The sequence below is a fragment of the Dermacentor albipictus genome, chromosome 4 (assembly GCF_038994185.2).
Source record: "Dermacentor albipictus isolate Rhodes 1998 colony chromosome 4, USDA_Dalb.pri_finalv2, whole genome shotgun sequence".
NCBI lineage: Eukaryota > Metazoa > Arthropoda > Arachnida > Ixodida > Ixodidae > Dermacentor > Dermacentor albipictus.
In genome coordinates, this window is record NC_091824.1 from 52,481,656 (window position 1) to 52,500,241 (window position 18,586).

Below are 18,586 nucleotides of genomic sequence, written 5' to 3' on the forward strand. Positions count from 1 at the left end.
AATTAACAAGAAAACTGTTTTGTTTTTTATGCGAAGCATATTACGAGAGCTCAACCCAGCTCCTCAGGCGCGGCGGTGTCGCCTTCAATACCACGTGACACCGTGACGTCACGACAGCGGAGAAACGGCGCACCAATTCGCGCCGTCGCTCGCGGCGTCGCCCCCCGCATCGGACGCGGTGAGCGTCGAGCAACGCAGCGTTCGGCGCGACAACGAAATGTGCGCCTGAGCAAGCGCCGCACGCCTGAGCTGACGCCGACGACACCGGCTTTTCTGCGACACGAGTTCCTTAACGCTGTCGCGTTAAAATAAAGGCTAGTATGCTTCGCATCCTGGGCTTAACCTTAGCTAAGCCACAGCCATTTTTTTGTTTGCTGCCCAACTGTGGGTAGCAAGTTAACTTTAGGGAATTCCATAACAATTGTATTAAGTTCGACGTGCGTACCCGGGAGAGCCAACCACAACATAACCGAAATTTTAAAATTTCGCAGACATCATCCACGATTGTCCCCATCAGCGAATTGCCGAACGCTTCTAGAACCCTATTCGCTTTATTGAAGCAATATTGCCCACTTCAAGATATGTATTTCTCGTAGTGAGAATATTTAGGTAGCGCTTGTAGTTTCGTTGCGTAAAAGAACAAAGAACCGAACCATTAACCGCCATTTGTAGTGGTAGTCTAAGTGCGTATGCATATAAGCCCATTCATGATATGTGTAATAATCGTACATTCCTCATTATGAACTTGCATCACTATAAATGAACAATATTACAACCTAAAAGAAGCAGTGTCAGAGGTAATCAGAGCATATTCGGGCGTGAAATGACCTCCATGTTTACAAAACACCGAGTGAAATAGCCGATTCTTCATTGTTTGTTTTGCGATAAGGAGCTGATGGCAAAACTTGTGAAAAAGTCTTCGTTATAAAACAGCTACCTTTTAACAGAAAAATTCAGTACTTATTTTAGCTTGAGGTGATGGAAATAAAACAATAGGCACAACTGCACATCGTCCTTACTATATATTTTGGTTGTCGTTTGAGATTAGATCAGAAGAAAGAGGAAAGGAGGTACGTACCCTCCCCTATTTCTGACCTACCACGTGTGCGGTTGCCAAACAATAACACTGAGAATTGCGTTGCTTCTTCGTCATGCCAAAGCTCGCACAAATCACACTAATATTAAAGATACGATATTTGATTTATTAGTTCAAATCGGGCTGGAAGCGCAGTCTTGCTATACGAAATTAAGTCGCACGTGCCCGCGTGTTATAGTTACTACTGATCCATTCATGTAGGCACATGTTGGACTCACTCAGATCCCTGCTTCGGACTACTCTTTTCAAGACCACAGGCATCGGAACATTCCACCCATGATTTCTAAACAGATAAAGATTCCAGGCGCATACCATGACCCACATCCTTCCTTAATTAGTGACAGCTATTATACAGTTTCACCGCGTCGCCTCCTCACAGGAATATTGCACACCCGGAGGGCACAAACAGCAATGGAGCAAAGGTTGCTACGACTTTCTTCACTTTACAGTTGTGAAACACGTACCTCCTGAACGAAGCGTGAACGGCATTCGTAGAAGTTAACCTCATTTTTGTGTACATCTCAGGAGTTGTCCTCTGTGCCGCGCAATAAACTGTGTGACGGAATGCAAGTAAACTGATCCAATTAACAAACAGTACGCCTAAGGTTAAGCTCGGTTGCAATTCTGTGCTGTTAATATTCAGCAGTTTGGGGTCAAGCGACAGATTTGGCGTTAACAAAAATGTCACGCCGGGATGGTGCAGGTTATGTACGTGCTTGTGCAACGAGTAGCAGTTTCTGGAGAGGAGGGCGTTATATATAAAGAACTCAGGAGCTCGAAGAACTCTCGAGCAGCGTGAAAGACGGCAAACATGAAGGGTCTTGTAAGTTTTTCTTTGGCCATTTGCACACGCCTAACTTCGCAACTAATCGTGAAGAATATTGCAGGTAGCCTAAATTATCAACACCATTAACACAAGATGCGGATAAAATATTATTCGCGGAGACCTGGTTTTGCTGCCAATTTATTTGCAAGATTGTTTGTGATGTATAAGTTCATAAGGCAGGCTGTACTAATGCTACCTTTGACGCTTTTACAGAACTTGTCATTGCTAAACCTCAATCACTACGCATATGATATTGAACCCTTACTTTGGTGAAAAGTCTAATGTTGGTCGCATTGATGATTATTGCCTCTTACCACGACAAGTGCAATCAGTCATCACGCTATTAATATAGTTTGAAAAGTAGAATCTAGCTTGCTTGGGCTTACATGCAAATTTTATCAAAACACACGTATTTCAGTGCGACATTTCTCTCAGTTGGAAAGCTATATAAGCATATGGCTTTGATTTTTTTAGCGTATAAAGCACTAACTTAGTAATTAAAAACACCGAAAGTGAGTTGGTACGTCGTGCCTAATAACTCCTGCATCAACGATGCTTTTTAGCCACCAATCCTCTGGCATTGACATGCCACTAATTTTCTTTTTTGTTTTGGTAGATGATATTGCACAATTTTAAAAGAATTGAGAGCATAATTAGCACATAATAAAGGTCAACCTTTAAACACTGCTACTTTGCGCAATGTAGTTACCGTGATGCACCGGTCACTACTTTTGATATTGTCTTTGATAGTACAAAGAACAGGTTTTCCCCGTGTTAAAAAAAACTCTAAATCATACTGGCATTATGTTTGTCCGAACTGTCTTATCAATTAACGGGCACCTTTTCTTTTTAACCGTGGAAAAGCTGTATACGTAACACACCACTGCAGATGTTCCTATTACATCGTTTTTCTCACTTCCTTTCAAAGAACATAATAAGATGTATCAAAGCGCTTTTTTTCGAGGAGCTGTTAGTGACGAACACTTAGGAACACATTTTTTAGAAGACGTGGATGGCAACCTTTACGCAATGATAATGTCCCTTGCATCCAGCTGCTCAAGAGAAAAGTACAAATGATTAACGTAACATAAGCGTGGAAGAAGAAGTGTATCTGTTCGGCCGCTGTTTTTATGTGGTGATCTGAGTTTTCTGGTTTTTTGGATAGTTACGGTTACCTTTGACGACGATTGATTAACAAGACATCGGGTGAAGATTCAACGAGCCAGGCGCCTTACAGGTACGACATTTCTTTTTTGAAGACCTGACTATTACCCTGCCGCTACGGTGGTCGGAAGCCGAGAACATCGTCACGAGCCTTATGCTCGTCCAAACGCAACAAGCCACATGTATGACGCTACGGGCCGTAATGAAAAGCCTGGAGCCTTGCAAGCGTCACAAAGCTTCATAAAGCCGGCACGTTTGGTTCTCCCCAACTCAGAATCAACTTCAGCGAATTCAGGAAGGATGGCTGATGGTGAAGCCGAGACCAAGAAACCTCGCCTAGAAGACGGTAAGTGCGATGATAGAACATCGACTTATGAGCTAAGTGATGAAGAAGAGATGGGTTAAGATGCACCATTTACTGTGGTCACGTATAAGAAAAAGCGAGCCGAAGGCATTCCGGTTGTCTTTCGCACAACAAGTACTACTTGTTGTACTACTTTCGTACTACTTTTTAGCAAGTAAATCCAAACCGAGTGTCTGCCAAAATAGTTTGCGCTGCCAAAGAAAAAGTGCAGTCATTCAGGACGACCAGAGATGGAAGTTTCAGTGTCAGCGTTGCTTCCTTAGCATCGGCGAAACGCCTTTTCATGCTCTCAAGTGTAGGCGGCCTGGAAGTCAAGCCATTCATCCCAGAGTCGTACACGCGAAACGTTGGGAAAGTAAAACAGGTGCCTCTGCAGTACACAGACGAACAACTCCTAGACTTCATGAAAGACGCAGGAGTTATATCGGCAAGCAGACAGATAAGGTATTCCCGCCAAGAAGATGGAGCAGTGAAGTCATATCCACTTCACACGGTAATCCTGACTTTCAGAAACGACCGCCCTATTCCTGCAAGAATGTACTTGGGTTTCACCAGTCACCCTGTCGAGGAATACCTAGGACCCGCACTTCACCGCTATAATTGCCAGAGATTTGGGCACATGGCGAGAACCTGCCGCAGCACACGTCGATGCAAAATCTCAGAAGACCATGACCACAAGGAGTGCAAGTCACTTCTTCAGCCTAAATGTGCAAACTGTGCGGGGAACCATGCCGCCTTTTTCTCAGGCTGCCCACAGAAAAAAGCAGCGGCACAAATGCGTCTACATGAACTAATTCATGGAAGACAACCGCGATGCAATGAACCCGCACCAAACCTCGAGATTGTTCATCCAGTGCCAGATCAACCACCTCAGCGGGCACCGGAACCACCACAGCCAAGAGCACCAACAAAATATCCCTCCTCTAGAGAACAACCAACAGTGCAATCAAGAGACCAATCAAGAGGATCACAGTCAAGCGGCCAGTCTTATGCATCAGTGCTACGGAAACCCAGTGGACAACAGCCAGAAAGTAATACACAAGAAAGCTCCTGTACTCGCACACATTTCTCTCAGCGACCTTGCACATCTACTGCAGAAGTAACACCAGCTAATAGCGAACATACCATAGCATCGGTGACGCAACTGATTTTGCCAATGCTTTTCGTAGCTCTTAAGGCAATCCAATCTGCTTTGCCGGAAGCAAACAATCTACCAGAAGTAAAAGCCTTGTTGCCTCTAGAAGCACTGTTGTGTCAACAATCCGGGCCTAAACTGCGGCAGGCAATACATGAATAACCGCTACAAAAATGTCTCCATATTTCAGTGGAATGCCACCAGTCTTCGAAGAAAGTGCGCTGACTTTCGTAAACTGCTTGTGCAATACAACTTCCCAATACTTTGCATTCAAGAGGCGGGAATCACTGACGACTTTCGGCTCTCGAATTATGTGATATATAAGACTTCTCGTCAAGATGCTGTTAGCAGAGTGCTCCTGTGCGTCAGAAAGGACCTATCATCTTATGAAATTCAGTCCGGTGATTCAGACTTCCCGGAATTCATCGCATGTAAAGTATCCTTTGGCAAGCTCTGTATAACAGTGATTAATCTATATCTATAACCTTCAAACCGGATTTCAGTAGAAGCTCTAGTGGATATCTTCAAAATAGCTCATTCTAATGTATTTATGTTTGGCGACTTCAACGCACACAACATCATCTGGGGCAGTGATCATTGTGATGCACGGGGTAATGTTACTGAGTGCCCCATAGATAAATGCAACTTGACTGTTTTAAACGATGGGTCGCCAACATTCCTTCGTGGATATAATTACTCAAGCTGCATAGGTGTTACCCTGTGTTCACATGATCTAGTGAACGGTGTGGGATGGACAACAGATATGGAAACACGCGGAACTGATCATTTTCCCATCCTTGTTGACCACCCTAGCATGGACTATGATATCAGGCGTTACGGCAGACTAACCAACTGGCAAGCTTTTCGGTACCGCCTAACGGATCAAATTAACCAACATGCAACAGTGGAAAAATTTACAGAATTTTTGCAGGATAATATGAACATATGCAGAAAGAAGGTCCCAATACCAAAAGAATATGCTGCAGTTGACGGAGAATATGAACACCTAAGAGCCATCCGATGCCGATCCGAAAGAGCTTACCGATGAAGCGGAAGTTTAGAAGCATACAGAAACGCTAAGAAAATACACAATGTAATGCGCAGACGAATGGAAAGCTTAGGCAAACGGCGCTGGCGCGATTTCTGCGGCACGCTGTCTCCTCGCACGGCTGTCCCACGAATTTTTCTAGTAATTCATTCTTTAATCGGACCTGCAACACAAAGCTTCCCATTTCGTGCTCTCGCTGTAGCTCGGGACACGTGTGAAATATTAGTTGCAGATGAATTTTGTGAGCTTATTTCCAGATCTGCTTTTTCATCACAATGTACAGAATTTGATATTGCAGTAGAGTAGGCTAAGCGAAACATTACTGCTTGCTACTGGGCCCAACGTCCTTAATTAGATCGTACTTTCACAATAAGCGAGCTTCAATGTGCAATTGCATCATGTTGCCAAAAGTCCGCTGCTGGGCCGGACGCCATTACGTACAATCTGCTAAGAAACCTCGGACCGACAGGTACAAATGCTCTCTTAGACATCTATAATAACTTATGGATAGAGGAAACTGTACCTGACTTGGAAAGTCGCTCGAGTCATACGAATTTTAAAACCTGGTAAGACGCCCTTGTGCCTTGAATCATTCCGCGCCGTTAGTTTGACAAGCTGTTTATGCCAAGCAATGGAGAAAATGATTGACGCGCGATTTCAATGGTGGTGTATGGAAACGAAGGTCTTGTCCAACTACTTAGTAGGTTTTAGAAAACATAGATGCACAATGGATGCAATATTAGACACAGTAACTTGTGTGGAGCACGAGCGTGCATGTCGAAACATGACTACAGCAGTATTCCTAGACATCAAGAGGGCATTTGATACCGTTAGTCACGTTCATGTTCTGCTAAGCATGTTGGAACTTGGTCTGTCTGGCAGGTCCTTGCGATGGATTTCTGAATTTTTATCAGGTCGCAAAATACTTGTTCAGACAGGTGAAGGAAAGAGTGCTGAACATATTGTCAAACAGGGAGTACCACAGGGAAGCGTACTCAGCCCCTTCCTTTTTAACTGCGTCATGGCTGATTTAACACGAAGACTGCCATAACAGTTAAAGTTTTCACTGTATGCAGATGATGTGTGTATTTGGATACCTGGGTCTAATGCTCAACTACTCCAGATGGCATTGCAAGACGGCATAAATATCATCAACGAATTTTTGAGAGAAAGAGGAATGGTACTATCACACGCAAAGGCTGCTGTATTGCCCTTCACTCGGAGGCAGTTAAACAATTTCACTCTTAATCTGGAAGGACACCCTCTAATGATTGTCACACAGCATTGATTTCTTGGCATAATACTTGATAGGCAGCTATCCTGGGCACCCCACCCAAAGAAACTCGAAAACGAGGTCAATGCCATAGTGACTGTACTTCGCAGACTTGCAGGCACATCATGGGGCGGATCAGTATCGTCCATGCTGACTGTTTACAATACAGTAATACGACAAAAAATTGCATATTCCGCGCACATCTTATACGGACTTTCCCATACGTCAGAAGAGAGACTTCAAAGACTTTTAGCTAGAGGACTACGCCTATGTGTAGGAGTTCCATGAGCGACTTCGAGTTCTGTCGTAATAGCTGAGGCTCGCCAATCACCATTTCCATTTATGCGAACTACAGAAACACGCCGGCATTATTTCCGTCTTCGAACCCAGCATAAAAACCACCCATTGGCTCTAGACATAATGAAACGAGATAGAAGGTATGTTCATATAGAAATTCAAAAAAATCTTCACATATTGCCAGGAAATGAATTTTGGAACTCAGACATCGAATGTCCTCCATGGCTGCTTACAGTTCCGAAAATCGAATTGTCAGTAGAAGAAATATTCAGCAAAAGAGACATGTTCATTCAAGCTGCTCAACAACTAGCACTATACCAGATATATATGCGGTATTCAGGATACACACCCGTCTATACAGACGGCTCCAGTACAGCAATCTCTTCAACTTCATCATTCATTATACCGCACCTCAACAAACAAGAATCATTTAAGTTATCTCGTGCGACTTCGTCCCCAACGGCTGAACTGTTCGCAATCCTATGTTCGAACTGTTCGCAATCCTATCCTATGTGCGGTAAAATTGATATTGTCAGTAACAGAAGCGCGAAAATGTGTAATTTTCAGCGATTCACAGGCGGCTCTAACATCACTCTGCAGCACAAAGAGGAAAACATTCAGCGACAGTATAATATATGAAACACTTAAAAACCTCGCAAAGACAAGCGAAGCGAAACATGCAATAGCATTCCAGTGGATACCAGGGCATTGCAACATTCCTGGCAACACAGCAGCCGATGAAGCAGCACGACAAGTGCACCTGAAAGATGATACGGCTCCGCTCCCAATAACAAAGAATGAATTACGCTGCATTATAAGGTCAACATCTTTCAACATGTCTAGAAACACTTGGTTTGACCAGAATTCTAAGAGCTCTGACTTATATCATATTGATCCATTTATATAATTCAAATTTTCATTGTCATTGGATAGAACTATGGAAACGCTTATTCATCGATTAAGGCTAGGCACTGCCTACACAAAGCATTTCTTACACAGAATTGGCTGAGCGGAAACCCCCGAATGTGATTGTGAATTTGTAGATGAAGATATATATCACCTCCTTCTAGATTGCCCACATCACGACACACCAAGATGCCGACCTAAATCAGCGCTAAGTAAATGAGACCGCAGGCTTTTCAGTTTAAGGAAACTTTTGGGCCCTTGGCCAACAACGGCCTTGCAGAAGAGCCCTTTAAAAGCACTAAAGACTTTTTTTGAAGACAGCGGCATTGTTGGACATTATTAGTGCTTTCATTGTTCTGTTCATTTCAATGCCACTCTATATATCCATCTGTTTGGGAATTATGGTATGTTGACTGCTCTGTTGTGACTCTATGTGCTAATATATTTACACGTTGTACATACCACACGCTGACTAGACAATGTGTTATTAGGCGACAGTATCGTTTCTACTTTTGAGACTTTCGACTACATAAGTGTGGAGACATTTACCATGAATATTGTATGTACCCGCTGACCCGCTGACTAGAAAATGTGTTGTTAGGCAACAGTATCGTTTGTACTTTTGAGACTTTCGACTACATAGGTGTGGAGACATTTGCCATAGTCTTCCTGTGGAAACGTTGCTTTATAGGTCCTGGTGCTTGTGTGAAAAGATAATTTGATATGTAACAGCGAACCCTGAATGACGTGTGACGGAACCACCCAAGAGATAAGGAGTAGTCGGCGCCTTAAATTGCGCGCCAACATCTCCTTATATCATATTAATAAAAAAACGTAACATAATGTCACGGGTCTTGCTGGGTAGAGATAAAATACATTAGAAGACGAGCTAAAATCGGACAACAATTTCCCAGCATATAATACAGGATCTGTAACGCGAATGCTAAAGTTGAGAAAACTGTATGAGGCATGTTTCTTACGCACTGAGTACTTTACGGGAGCTAAGAAACCGTGGCATGTGTTGTTTGACATCATCAATAGAGCAGATGACCTGCAGTGCCCGGGCCGCTTAGCTTTCATCAATACTTCGCTTTCAGCATTTTCTCATTCTTCGCTGACAAACGTATTTTCTTTATTGTGGCATAAACATTAACGCAGCTGGCTCCAGCCACCGTAAATGCAAGATACAACCAAGGCAACACGAAGGGAATGTCGAATTATTGTCATCTTTCTTTTTGCTCTTGACGTATCGAATTCTGCAATGCATGCTCTATGGCCTTGCAGCCGTTGTACTTCGCGTTTTTGTTATGTCCGTTTTGGTTACAGAGAATCGGAAGCACTATACATCGCATTCTTTACGTACGCTTCGCTGAGTTGATCGATTATGTTGAAATGAAGAGAGAATTACAAGTCAATTTTTGTCAGTGACAACGGCGTTCTGCGTAGAGATTACCACTGTTCACTCGGTTCAATGAGTTGGACAACCGGCATCTCTGGGAAAAGGCGTTTAAAAACAAGCATGATGCCATTACCACATCACAAGACCTCCAAAACTATTTTGTCCATTTTACGATCCACTTGAGCTATGAATACGGAGCGCAGCCTTTACTAATTGGTGATTATGTGTCTGTATGTGCTTTTGCTTGTCTTTGTTTTTTTTTTCTTAGGCGCCCCTTTCTAGCGCCCATGTCCAGGTTACGAACAAAAAATTGCATCTGGTTAAGTTCTCAGCTTTTTCTTTGTCCTTCTCCTTGTTCAAACTGAAATATAAGCTTAGTATAAGCGTGCCAAGCTTATCAGGAAACCAGAATTTCGTCAGCCAGATCTCTTCCAGTGCTTTTTCTGAACTCTGATTATGACGCACATCCACCGGTACCATTGTGTGCAGGCCAATACTCGTTGGTGGATAGATTCCGCTACCTTGATTACATAGGCAGTACCAATAAGCGGACCCGCCGTGGTTGCTTAGTGGCTATGGTGTTGGGCTGCTAAGCACGAGGTCACGAGATCGAATCCCAGTCACAGCGGCCGCACTTCAATGGGGCGAAATACGAAGACACCCATGGACTTAGATTTAGGTGCACGTTAAGGAACCCCAGGTAGTCCGAATTTCCGAAGCGCCCACTACGGCATGCCTCATAATCAGAAAGCGGTTTGGCCCGTAAACTCCCATAATAAAATAAACAACAAGTGGAATTTTTTAGTCAGTTGAGCAACGAGAAAGTAATGCACGGCAAAGAACGTTAGAACGTTCGTTCTCCCAAGCTTACAGAGCAACATTGAGTAATAGGGCATGACGAGAAGGGTGTTCAGAAAGAGAGTTCTAAGAAATTCAATTGCTTTTATGAAACAGTCATTTGCCGCCCCTCCCGATTTCTGCTTTTATGGAGTGCAGCGCATGAGGCCGGCGTGTTCCTTCTTGCGGAGCCCGTGAGGCGCCACTTAGTCATGACAGCATGATATGTAAGCCTATACATTTCTGGAACCACAAAATGAGCAAATGCATTAGATCATATTCTTTAGGGAGCGTAGCCTCTTTTTTATTCCTAACATATTACGAACTACAAAACGAAGTGATATACCTAAATTACCTTCCTATCTTGCAGCTGACAATCTGCGTGATCGGTGCTGTCCTGTGCACTGCAAACGCCATTCTTAAAAGCCTCGCACTGGGAGCTCTTGGTCTGGGAGCTGGTGCACTCTTGGGATCCGCTTTGGCCCGCGGTGGTGGCGGTGGTGGCTACGGCGGTGGGTGGGAGCCCTACCCGAGGGCCTGGCACGGTGGAGGATCCGGAGGTCCTGGTTTCGGCTTCCACGTCGGCTTCCACGGATAGATCTCACCGATAACAATACAGGTGAAGGATCCGATTTGATGTGCCCCTCCGGTTTGGCGACCTGTGAAGAAAAACTAATAGTTTACCGGTGTTCTAGACTCACTGCCTGCAATCGATTGGTGCAACACGCGCTGTCAGGACATGAGAGCTCTTGCCCTGTCATCTTCCTAGTCTTCATGATTTTTGTACTTCTTTCTATATTGACGAATCTCTAACGTAACGGCGCAGCAATCGAAATAAAATAAAAGCCCCCAAATCCAACAAAAAGGTCAGCGCGCTGAGCAAATATGCGAACTAATTGTGCGTAGTAAAACTTCATTCTTAGTCTGGCCCGTGTAGAATATTACCTGAAGATCTGTGCCAAGTGTGCAACCCAGAACCAAAAATATATCATGAGTTTGATGGATAGGCAGCGTTATCACGATTTGGTCGTGGGGATAGATTGGCAATTAAAACTTCAACAGCGTGAATCTATTTGTGGATTTCCCTTGTGCGCAACTACAGACAGCTAGTAAGTCGAGTCGAGTCAAAGTAAGTCAACGCAGGGTTTCACCATAGCGGGAATTCAACTTGGAAAATCAAACGAACTTTACCTAATGAGCAGTGTACGCCCTAACGAAATTAAGTATCGTGAAAGCTGAATCCATAAGACACCATAGAAACTGTTTTGTTTGTTCTTTGCTTCAGTAGGTGTCTATTACACGCAGCGTTACACATTCTAACTGTAAGCGAAGTGGCTTTTCTTTCGTCCTTCATTGAATTGACTGTTAAAAGATGCGCAAGACTGCAAAATGCTAGAAAATTTGGGCTAATTTATAATCCAGTGCGGTATCATAGGTTTGCCCGCATCAAATTACGGCTTAGCCTTTTACGTCTTAGCCGTCATTTTTTTTAGTCTTAGAAGAAGTTCGAAGGGCATGGACTAGGGCGCGCAAAACGAATAAGAAACATAGTATTACATTACCTGCCCGCCCTAACCAGACCGGACCTGTACGAGGAAAACTGGGGCCTCACTTACACGGAATTACAATAAGCATGGACGAATGCCGCCTCAGTAAAAAAAAAATCACGATCAGAGTTTTTCTTTCTATAATCGCCAACGAAGACTGGTGCCGTGCTTGGAATTGGTATGCACTGAATGTGCGCAGCTGCTTATCAGGATGTACAGTTGGCGTCACGTTTGTGCAGAGTCTTGGGGGCACTCAGAAGCAAGCCAGTAACGTCTAACGGTAGTTGGTGGGCCAAAACGTGCCCAGCACCTACCCTTAGACGGGGCTGGCTGACTCCGGAATGCCCCGAAGGCTGCCGTTCCCGTGCTGTACACAAGGGTGACGCCGACTGTACAATCTCGTACCATGCTTAACTACTTATCGAAAGTAGAACGTTAGAAAGCATTAATGCACTCTACACATTATTAACTCCTCAAGTACGGGAGTTGCCTAATTGTGTTGGTCATAAAGAAAAACATGCATTTTATTTCTTTTTTTGTTTCTTGATTTCCTCTCGAGACATTAGTAATAAACTTGCTGAATAATTCGCAACCGAAAACTGTGTACAACGTATGAAAAATTGGTTAGCGGCAATGCTGTGTGCCGTTTTCCGTGTTTTTATAGCAACTCTGGGGTGTCAAACGAGCGTCAAACATATCATCCGACCCACATTACGAGGTTACTTATTGCCAGATTCCAATAAGCAACCAAGAAAGTATAAGAGAAATTTATATGTTTATGGTCTACAAGTAACGGGGACTGAATATCGCACAAGGTTCTTTAGGACAAAATGATCAAGAAAGTTTTACGCAATAAATAAAGATGATTGTCAACAGGGAACCACCGCGGAGAGTATTGTGTAAATTGTACCATCTACGCAGTCCTTAATTGAAAAAAGGGCATCGTGTTGTAATTTTAGGTATTTTAGTGTTTCTTGTTTCAGCAGTGGTTTTGTTTCCTTTTTCTGCAGGCTGCGATCATTCCCCAAAGCACGAGAAGTCACGGAAAACCACGACCTGCACGAAACACAGTACAAAAATGAAAATTCCTGGAATAAACCTTGTAAATATTGCCTTTTCTATAGTTTAAGACTCAACGTGCTCAACAATAGGCAGTTCGGGGTCATTGGTGAATAATGGACCCTTCACTAAAACACACGAAAGGACGATGACGTTTACAGTGCGCGCGCACCCTTGGCTCACTAATGCAGTTAGTACACTTATTTTTGGAATACGTCATTTTTTACTTTGACCTGGTCACACGAAACTCCTCCTTTTTTGTGTATGTGCAAGTGCAATTCGATTTCTATGTACATTAGCTTTATCCACCAGAGCTTTGACTTATCTTCCATAAGGAGTATAAAATACAAGATAAGGCGAAAAAAAAAGACAGCGAATCGGCATCACCGAGGTTCATTCTCATGTGCATTTCAGAACGCACTTGAATCAAATGAAACTTGAATCACGCATATTGTGAAGAGATGCTGTTGAGAAACGTGAGAAAGACTCGGGATGCATTAGAAAATGGACGCAGCATGAAATCAGTAAGAAGAAATCTCGGCATAGGACAAGCCAAGGTGTATGCACTGAGAGATAAGCAGGGTAATGTCATCAGCAATTTCGAAGATATAGGAAAAGCAGCAGAAGAAATCTATACCAGCTTGTAGAGTACCCAGAGCAGCCAAGCTAACTTCACGCGAAATGGTAATGAACAGGATACATAGGCTTTTTCTACGCGCAGCGATGAAATTGAGGTGCACCGGAGAGGTGGCGTCGCAACCGATGAGAAGTTTAGCACCTTTTCCGTGACCTGGCATGTGACGCGTTTCGTAATAGAGTAGTTAACCAAGTTGGCCTCAAGAACGTTCATCGAAGAGGGGCACACACCTATTGGAACACACCTACTCACCCAAGTTGGCATCAAACAGGTTAAATAAAGACCAGCAGCGAGCGAGTGACATATACCTGGTGCTGCAAGTCGGTGTCAAACCGTTCCATTGAAGAGCAGTACGTAACCAGCCCTCCATCTACAGGGGCCTATGTCGGTGCGAAAGAGGTAAGTACAAGAGTGACACATATGTACACATTGCCACACACTCAGTGTCCCAAGTTCATCGACGGTTGGTTTCACACTCTGTTCGCACAGCATCCCGATACGCTACCGATTTGAAATGGAACTATGAATGTGACCCAAGAAGACTGCAGACCGGTTAGTTAGTTAGTTTATTAGATAGATAGATAGATAGATAGATAGATAGATAGATAGATAGATAGATAGATAGATAGATAGATAGATAGATAGATAGATAGATAGATAGATAGATAGATAGATAGATAGATAGATAGATAGATAGATAGATAGATAGATAGATAGATAGATAGATAGATAGATAGATAGATAGATAGATAGATAGATAGATAGATAGATAGATAGATAGATAGATAGATAGATAGATAGACCGCCCCCATAAATTGCGTTAGTACCCTAAGAATGCCAGCACATTACAAAATGCACTTTTAATGACTCAATGTGCCGAATAGAGTCTAAGCAAGCTCCGCAAGCGAAAGATTGAATTGCTTAACATTGTCGGGCTTGCGGCAAACGTCGTTGTCGCATCAATGCGGAAAGCGTAGACGCACCTTCGGCGACACGTTCGAGCAATACGAAAGCGGGATCGTGCTGTCACCGCTACGGGAAATCAAAGGAACGTTAACCAGATTTACGAGCAAGACGAGAAAACATGTGCGCTTTTTCGGCTTCAAAAAGACCGACATTTCGGAAGGGTTACACAAATCATTTTTCGCTTTGATAAACGAGACCCTAACTTATCGCACTGAGCTTTTGACTGATCACATATTCGCAAGCGGACTTCACAATTTGAAGACGCGTGGCTAGCTCTTCTGCGTCAGTTTTTATAAGCGTCCATGCCACCCACCATGGTACACGTTACTAGCATACTTCAACATCGACGTGCTAACCGTATAGCGTAAACACGTCAATATGATAATAAAGAATGTTTCAATGCAACAAGAGGGTAGTGCCTCATTTTTTCACTTCAAAAAACCCGTGCCACCTGCACAAACCCCTTGCTTGAGCTCTGGACCCACAAGACCGGTTTTTTATGTTTATTCACATGTCTTGTGCACGCAAATTCTTCACATCTTCATAGTCTCACATATTATGTGAGATTAGCCAACTTCTCTATTGCAAATTCGTGCGTTACTAAGGCAAAAAATTTACATTTCTAAATACCATAATTACATAATATAAGCAGCACTGTGTGGTAGGAGAGCGAAGTAACCGTTTCTTCGTTCTTGATATGGTAAAAAAGCCTGTTTTTTCGCCTAAACGCAGAGTAACATCGGGTGGTGGATTGTCAACTCGATGCTGCATCTCGAATGTTTGTTTCATCTTGTGGAAGTGTAAACATACTTGCTTTAAAAGTAATTTTGGGGTTTCGCGTGCCAAAACAAGGATTAGGTTATTAGGCTCGACTTAGTGGGGACTTCGGATTAATTTTGATTACCTGTGTTTCTTTAACGTGCCCCCAATACACAGGACACGTCCCGGGACGTTCTTGCATTGCGCCAACATCGAAATGCGGCCGTCGCGGCCGTATTTTGATCCCGCGATCTCATGCTTAGCAGTGCTCCAACATAACCGTTAAGCCACCACGACCATTATGCACCTGCGTTTAGTAGACTGAGACCACAAAGGCGCAAATCGAATCAGTGTTGAGCCTTGTAAGCCGACCGCGAAATATGTTTAAATTTCCGTGCAGTTACGCTTGCAACTGGCTTCATATTTACAATGGATACGTGAGATGCTCACTCGTCGCGGTACGAGGGGCATTCTAGTAATGTGTGCTCCATTGTCTCTAAGTTGCCACAGTTATCACAGTAGGGGTTAGTAGTAAGCACGTTCAGTCGAAGACGAAGGTCCAATTTTTCTTAGTGTCGTGGAAGTCGTCGTGGAAATTTCGGTCTCATTTCTGCGTCAATGTAACGCAGGAAGTTACGTTGGTGATGCGGCAGATTCCAGATGCGGTCTTTTTTTATATAGGCATCCATATGCAGAGTAGCATGTCAGCGGTTGTATACGCGTCGGCCAAATTCACTGTTTTTCTAAGAAAGAGTCTCTTTCTCTCTTTCTTTAGATGCTCACATCCAGGCTAGTATTGAAAAGCAATGACGGCATTTTGCGCTACAACGCACTATACAGAGAGAGAGAGAGAGAAAGGGAGGGAGAGACAGGGAGGTTAGTTAGTGCGAGTACCGGCTGGCTACCTTGTGCCAGCGAAAAGAAAAAAGGAAAAAAAGACTGACAGAAAAGAAGAATAATGCAGATCCAACGCACTGTGCGAATAAGTGTTAATAAAGCTTTCTGTGCTCGTTGCTTTGATTGACGATAACTAGCCATGATGTTGGCGGCGAAAGTTTAATTTCTTTAACGTTTAGTCTAACACGACAGTGGCGAGTTAATGGTAAACGTTACCTTGCGTGCACTGCTGCTGCTTGTCTGCGTAGTACACAGGACGCACAAGGAGAGGTGTTTGCTTGAGGTGTTGTAGTGTGCCATCTTTCATCACCTCTAAAAGGTTTGAGCATTGTAATTTCCTCACATGGCACATCGCATCGTGGCAGGAACATTAACTTGAATTGGATTATGGGGCTGTACGTGCCAAAACAACAATAAATTATAAGGCACGCCATAGTGGCGAACTTCCGATTAATTTTGACACTGTGATGTTCTTTAATGCGTCCGAAAATCTAATCGCACGTGCGTTTTCTATTTCGCCCCCGTGTAAATGCGGTTCCCATGGTCGGGATCAAATCCGCCACCTCTAGCAATGCCATAGGCGCAAAGCTAGCGCGGCGGAAACAGACGTATTCATTTGACGGTTAACTGCTTCCGTATTGTCGCCTGGACCCTACGGTGCGCTTTAATTAATGCGGCTCTGCTTCTGCATGCCCTGCGTAACTTACCCGCTTGACATATTCGCATGGTGTTAGGTTTAAGAAATAGCAGGAATGTAGTATACCGTACCTTTAACGTACGCTTATACAGTTTCCCCGCAACCCTGTCATATAGTAGTAGATGTTCCTTCACTTCTCACGTTACACCCCCCCCCCCCCCTTGTATGGGAACTGCCTCTTCTATTCCCTCCTTTCTTCAGTTATATCTACGTCCCCTCTGAACTTGCACGTTTGTAGAAGGGGAAGCACAGTAGCTTCTGCAATGCTTTTGAGGGGTGTCACGGATAATTGCAGCTGTGAAGAGGCTAATGTGGCGACGCCCAGGGGGCTCCAGAGGGCATCGTGCACATTAAACACCGTGGGGTCCAAACGAGTTTATCGCATCGCTGTGCCTCTTTGAATCGCTCCTCTCATGTATGTATACGCTCTGAACACGCACCCGACGCGGTGGGACCGACAGCAACAGCAGCTACAGCAGCAGTAGTGGGAAAGTCGAAGAAAGAGGCACAAAAACTTTGCTTTAAAAAATATACAGTAAGAAAAATTCACACAATAATGCGATACTACGCGCTAGGACTACGATCTGTCCACAATTAAGAAGTCCTTAAGAACTCGAGAAGTTCACTTAAGGCTTTGAGTGCCGAAACTCAATCTGACCAGTACTCTCGAACTTTTTTCTCTTTCATCGGGCGATCGTTCAGTTTTACGAACGCGGCCGCGAGCAATTTTCATGCCACATTGTATTGGAAACAGTCACAGAGGAGGTGCTGAATCGCCCCTTTGCAGCAACAGTTGTCGCAAGCAAGGCTGCCGGCCATTCCAATACGGAAAGAATCGGCGTTTGTGAATGCCACGCTGAGCCACGGGCAGCATAGAAGGGTTCATCCCACTCGTGGCGTCCTTGGTAGAAGACGGAGTTTCAGGCATGGATCAAATCTATGTTGAAGCACGTCAGTGAATTCCCTCGTGTTCCACAGCGTCTGTGTGAGCTCGCGTTCCCGGGAGCGAAGCCTTGCGCCTGCAATATTATTCAATGAATCAACACGTCATAACACATTAAATAAAAAACGTGTCATCGTTTATTCGCCTGTGGCCGCCAAAGTGGCATCTGCCTAAAATTCTCTACTCTTGGAAGAAGCCCTCCGTGTCGAGCTTTGTGCTAAAGCATCCGAAAACCAAACGCCTATAGCACAGAAGTCAAAGGGGAAATCATAGGTAGGGTAGTGAAGCTGCCGTTGTTGGCGTGGGGCGTCAATGCGGACAAAGTAAACCGGCAGAGCGATGCCAGGTGGCACGTACTGTGAAGCTCACTGGCCAATATATATATATATATATATATATATATATATATATATATAGAGAGAGAGAGAGAGAGAGAGAGAGAGAGAGGTGACTTGCCCCCGCCCCCCCGCCCTCGAAGAATAGTTGGTACGCCGCTGCTGGGGAGGCCGCTTCAGTCTGGCGGCGGATGGTGCACACCATATTGTTAGATGCAGCAGGGCAGGGTGGAGCGTGTGGGAGACGGAGGTCCTCGCAGGTAGACGTCGCAGCCATGTTTGGAAGAAGTGTGAAGTTTCTACTAACGCGGCGACTTCTTGCTTCTTCATAGCGCCGGCATTTTTTGATGACGTCTTGTACTGTGGATGAGTTCTTAAAAACCACAAAGGTAAACGCGTCA

At 44.1% G+C, this 18,586-nt stretch overlaps 1 protein-coding gene and 1 long non-coding RNA gene across 19 annotated transcripts in view; one reads left to right on the forward strand and one right to left on the reverse strand.

Annotated features, from left to right (window-relative positions):
• The first annotated feature begins 3,027 nt into the window (after positions 1 to 3,027).
• On the forward strand, positions 3,028 to 13,015 carry LOC135909152 (uncharacterized). The gene is made up of 3 exons (XR_010566608.1): positions 3,028 to 3,159; positions 10,716 to 10,964; positions 12,903 to 13,015. It is a non-coding gene; the product is annotated as an uncharacterized lncRNA (long non-coding RNA).
• Positions 10,765 to 18,586, reverse strand: part of LOC135909148 (uncharacterized) — a 758,332-nt gene continuing 750,510 nt past the window's right edge. For 8 of the 18 annotated variants that reach the window (XR_011513880.1, XR_011513882.1, XR_011513881.1 and 5 more), the window contains one exon: positions 10,875 to 11,004. Coding sequence is in view for 9 of the 18 variants with exons in the window: in XM_070536936.1 (XP_070393037.1) it covers positions 10,765 to 11,004 (240 nt within the window). In the remaining 9 variants the exon portion in view is untranslated. Of the gene's footprint in view, positions 11,005 to 17,480; positions 17,927 to 18,586 lie in introns of those variants that run through there. The other 10 variants (XM_070536941.1, XM_070536938.1, XM_070536939.1 and 7 more) reach the window with 4 other exon arrangements.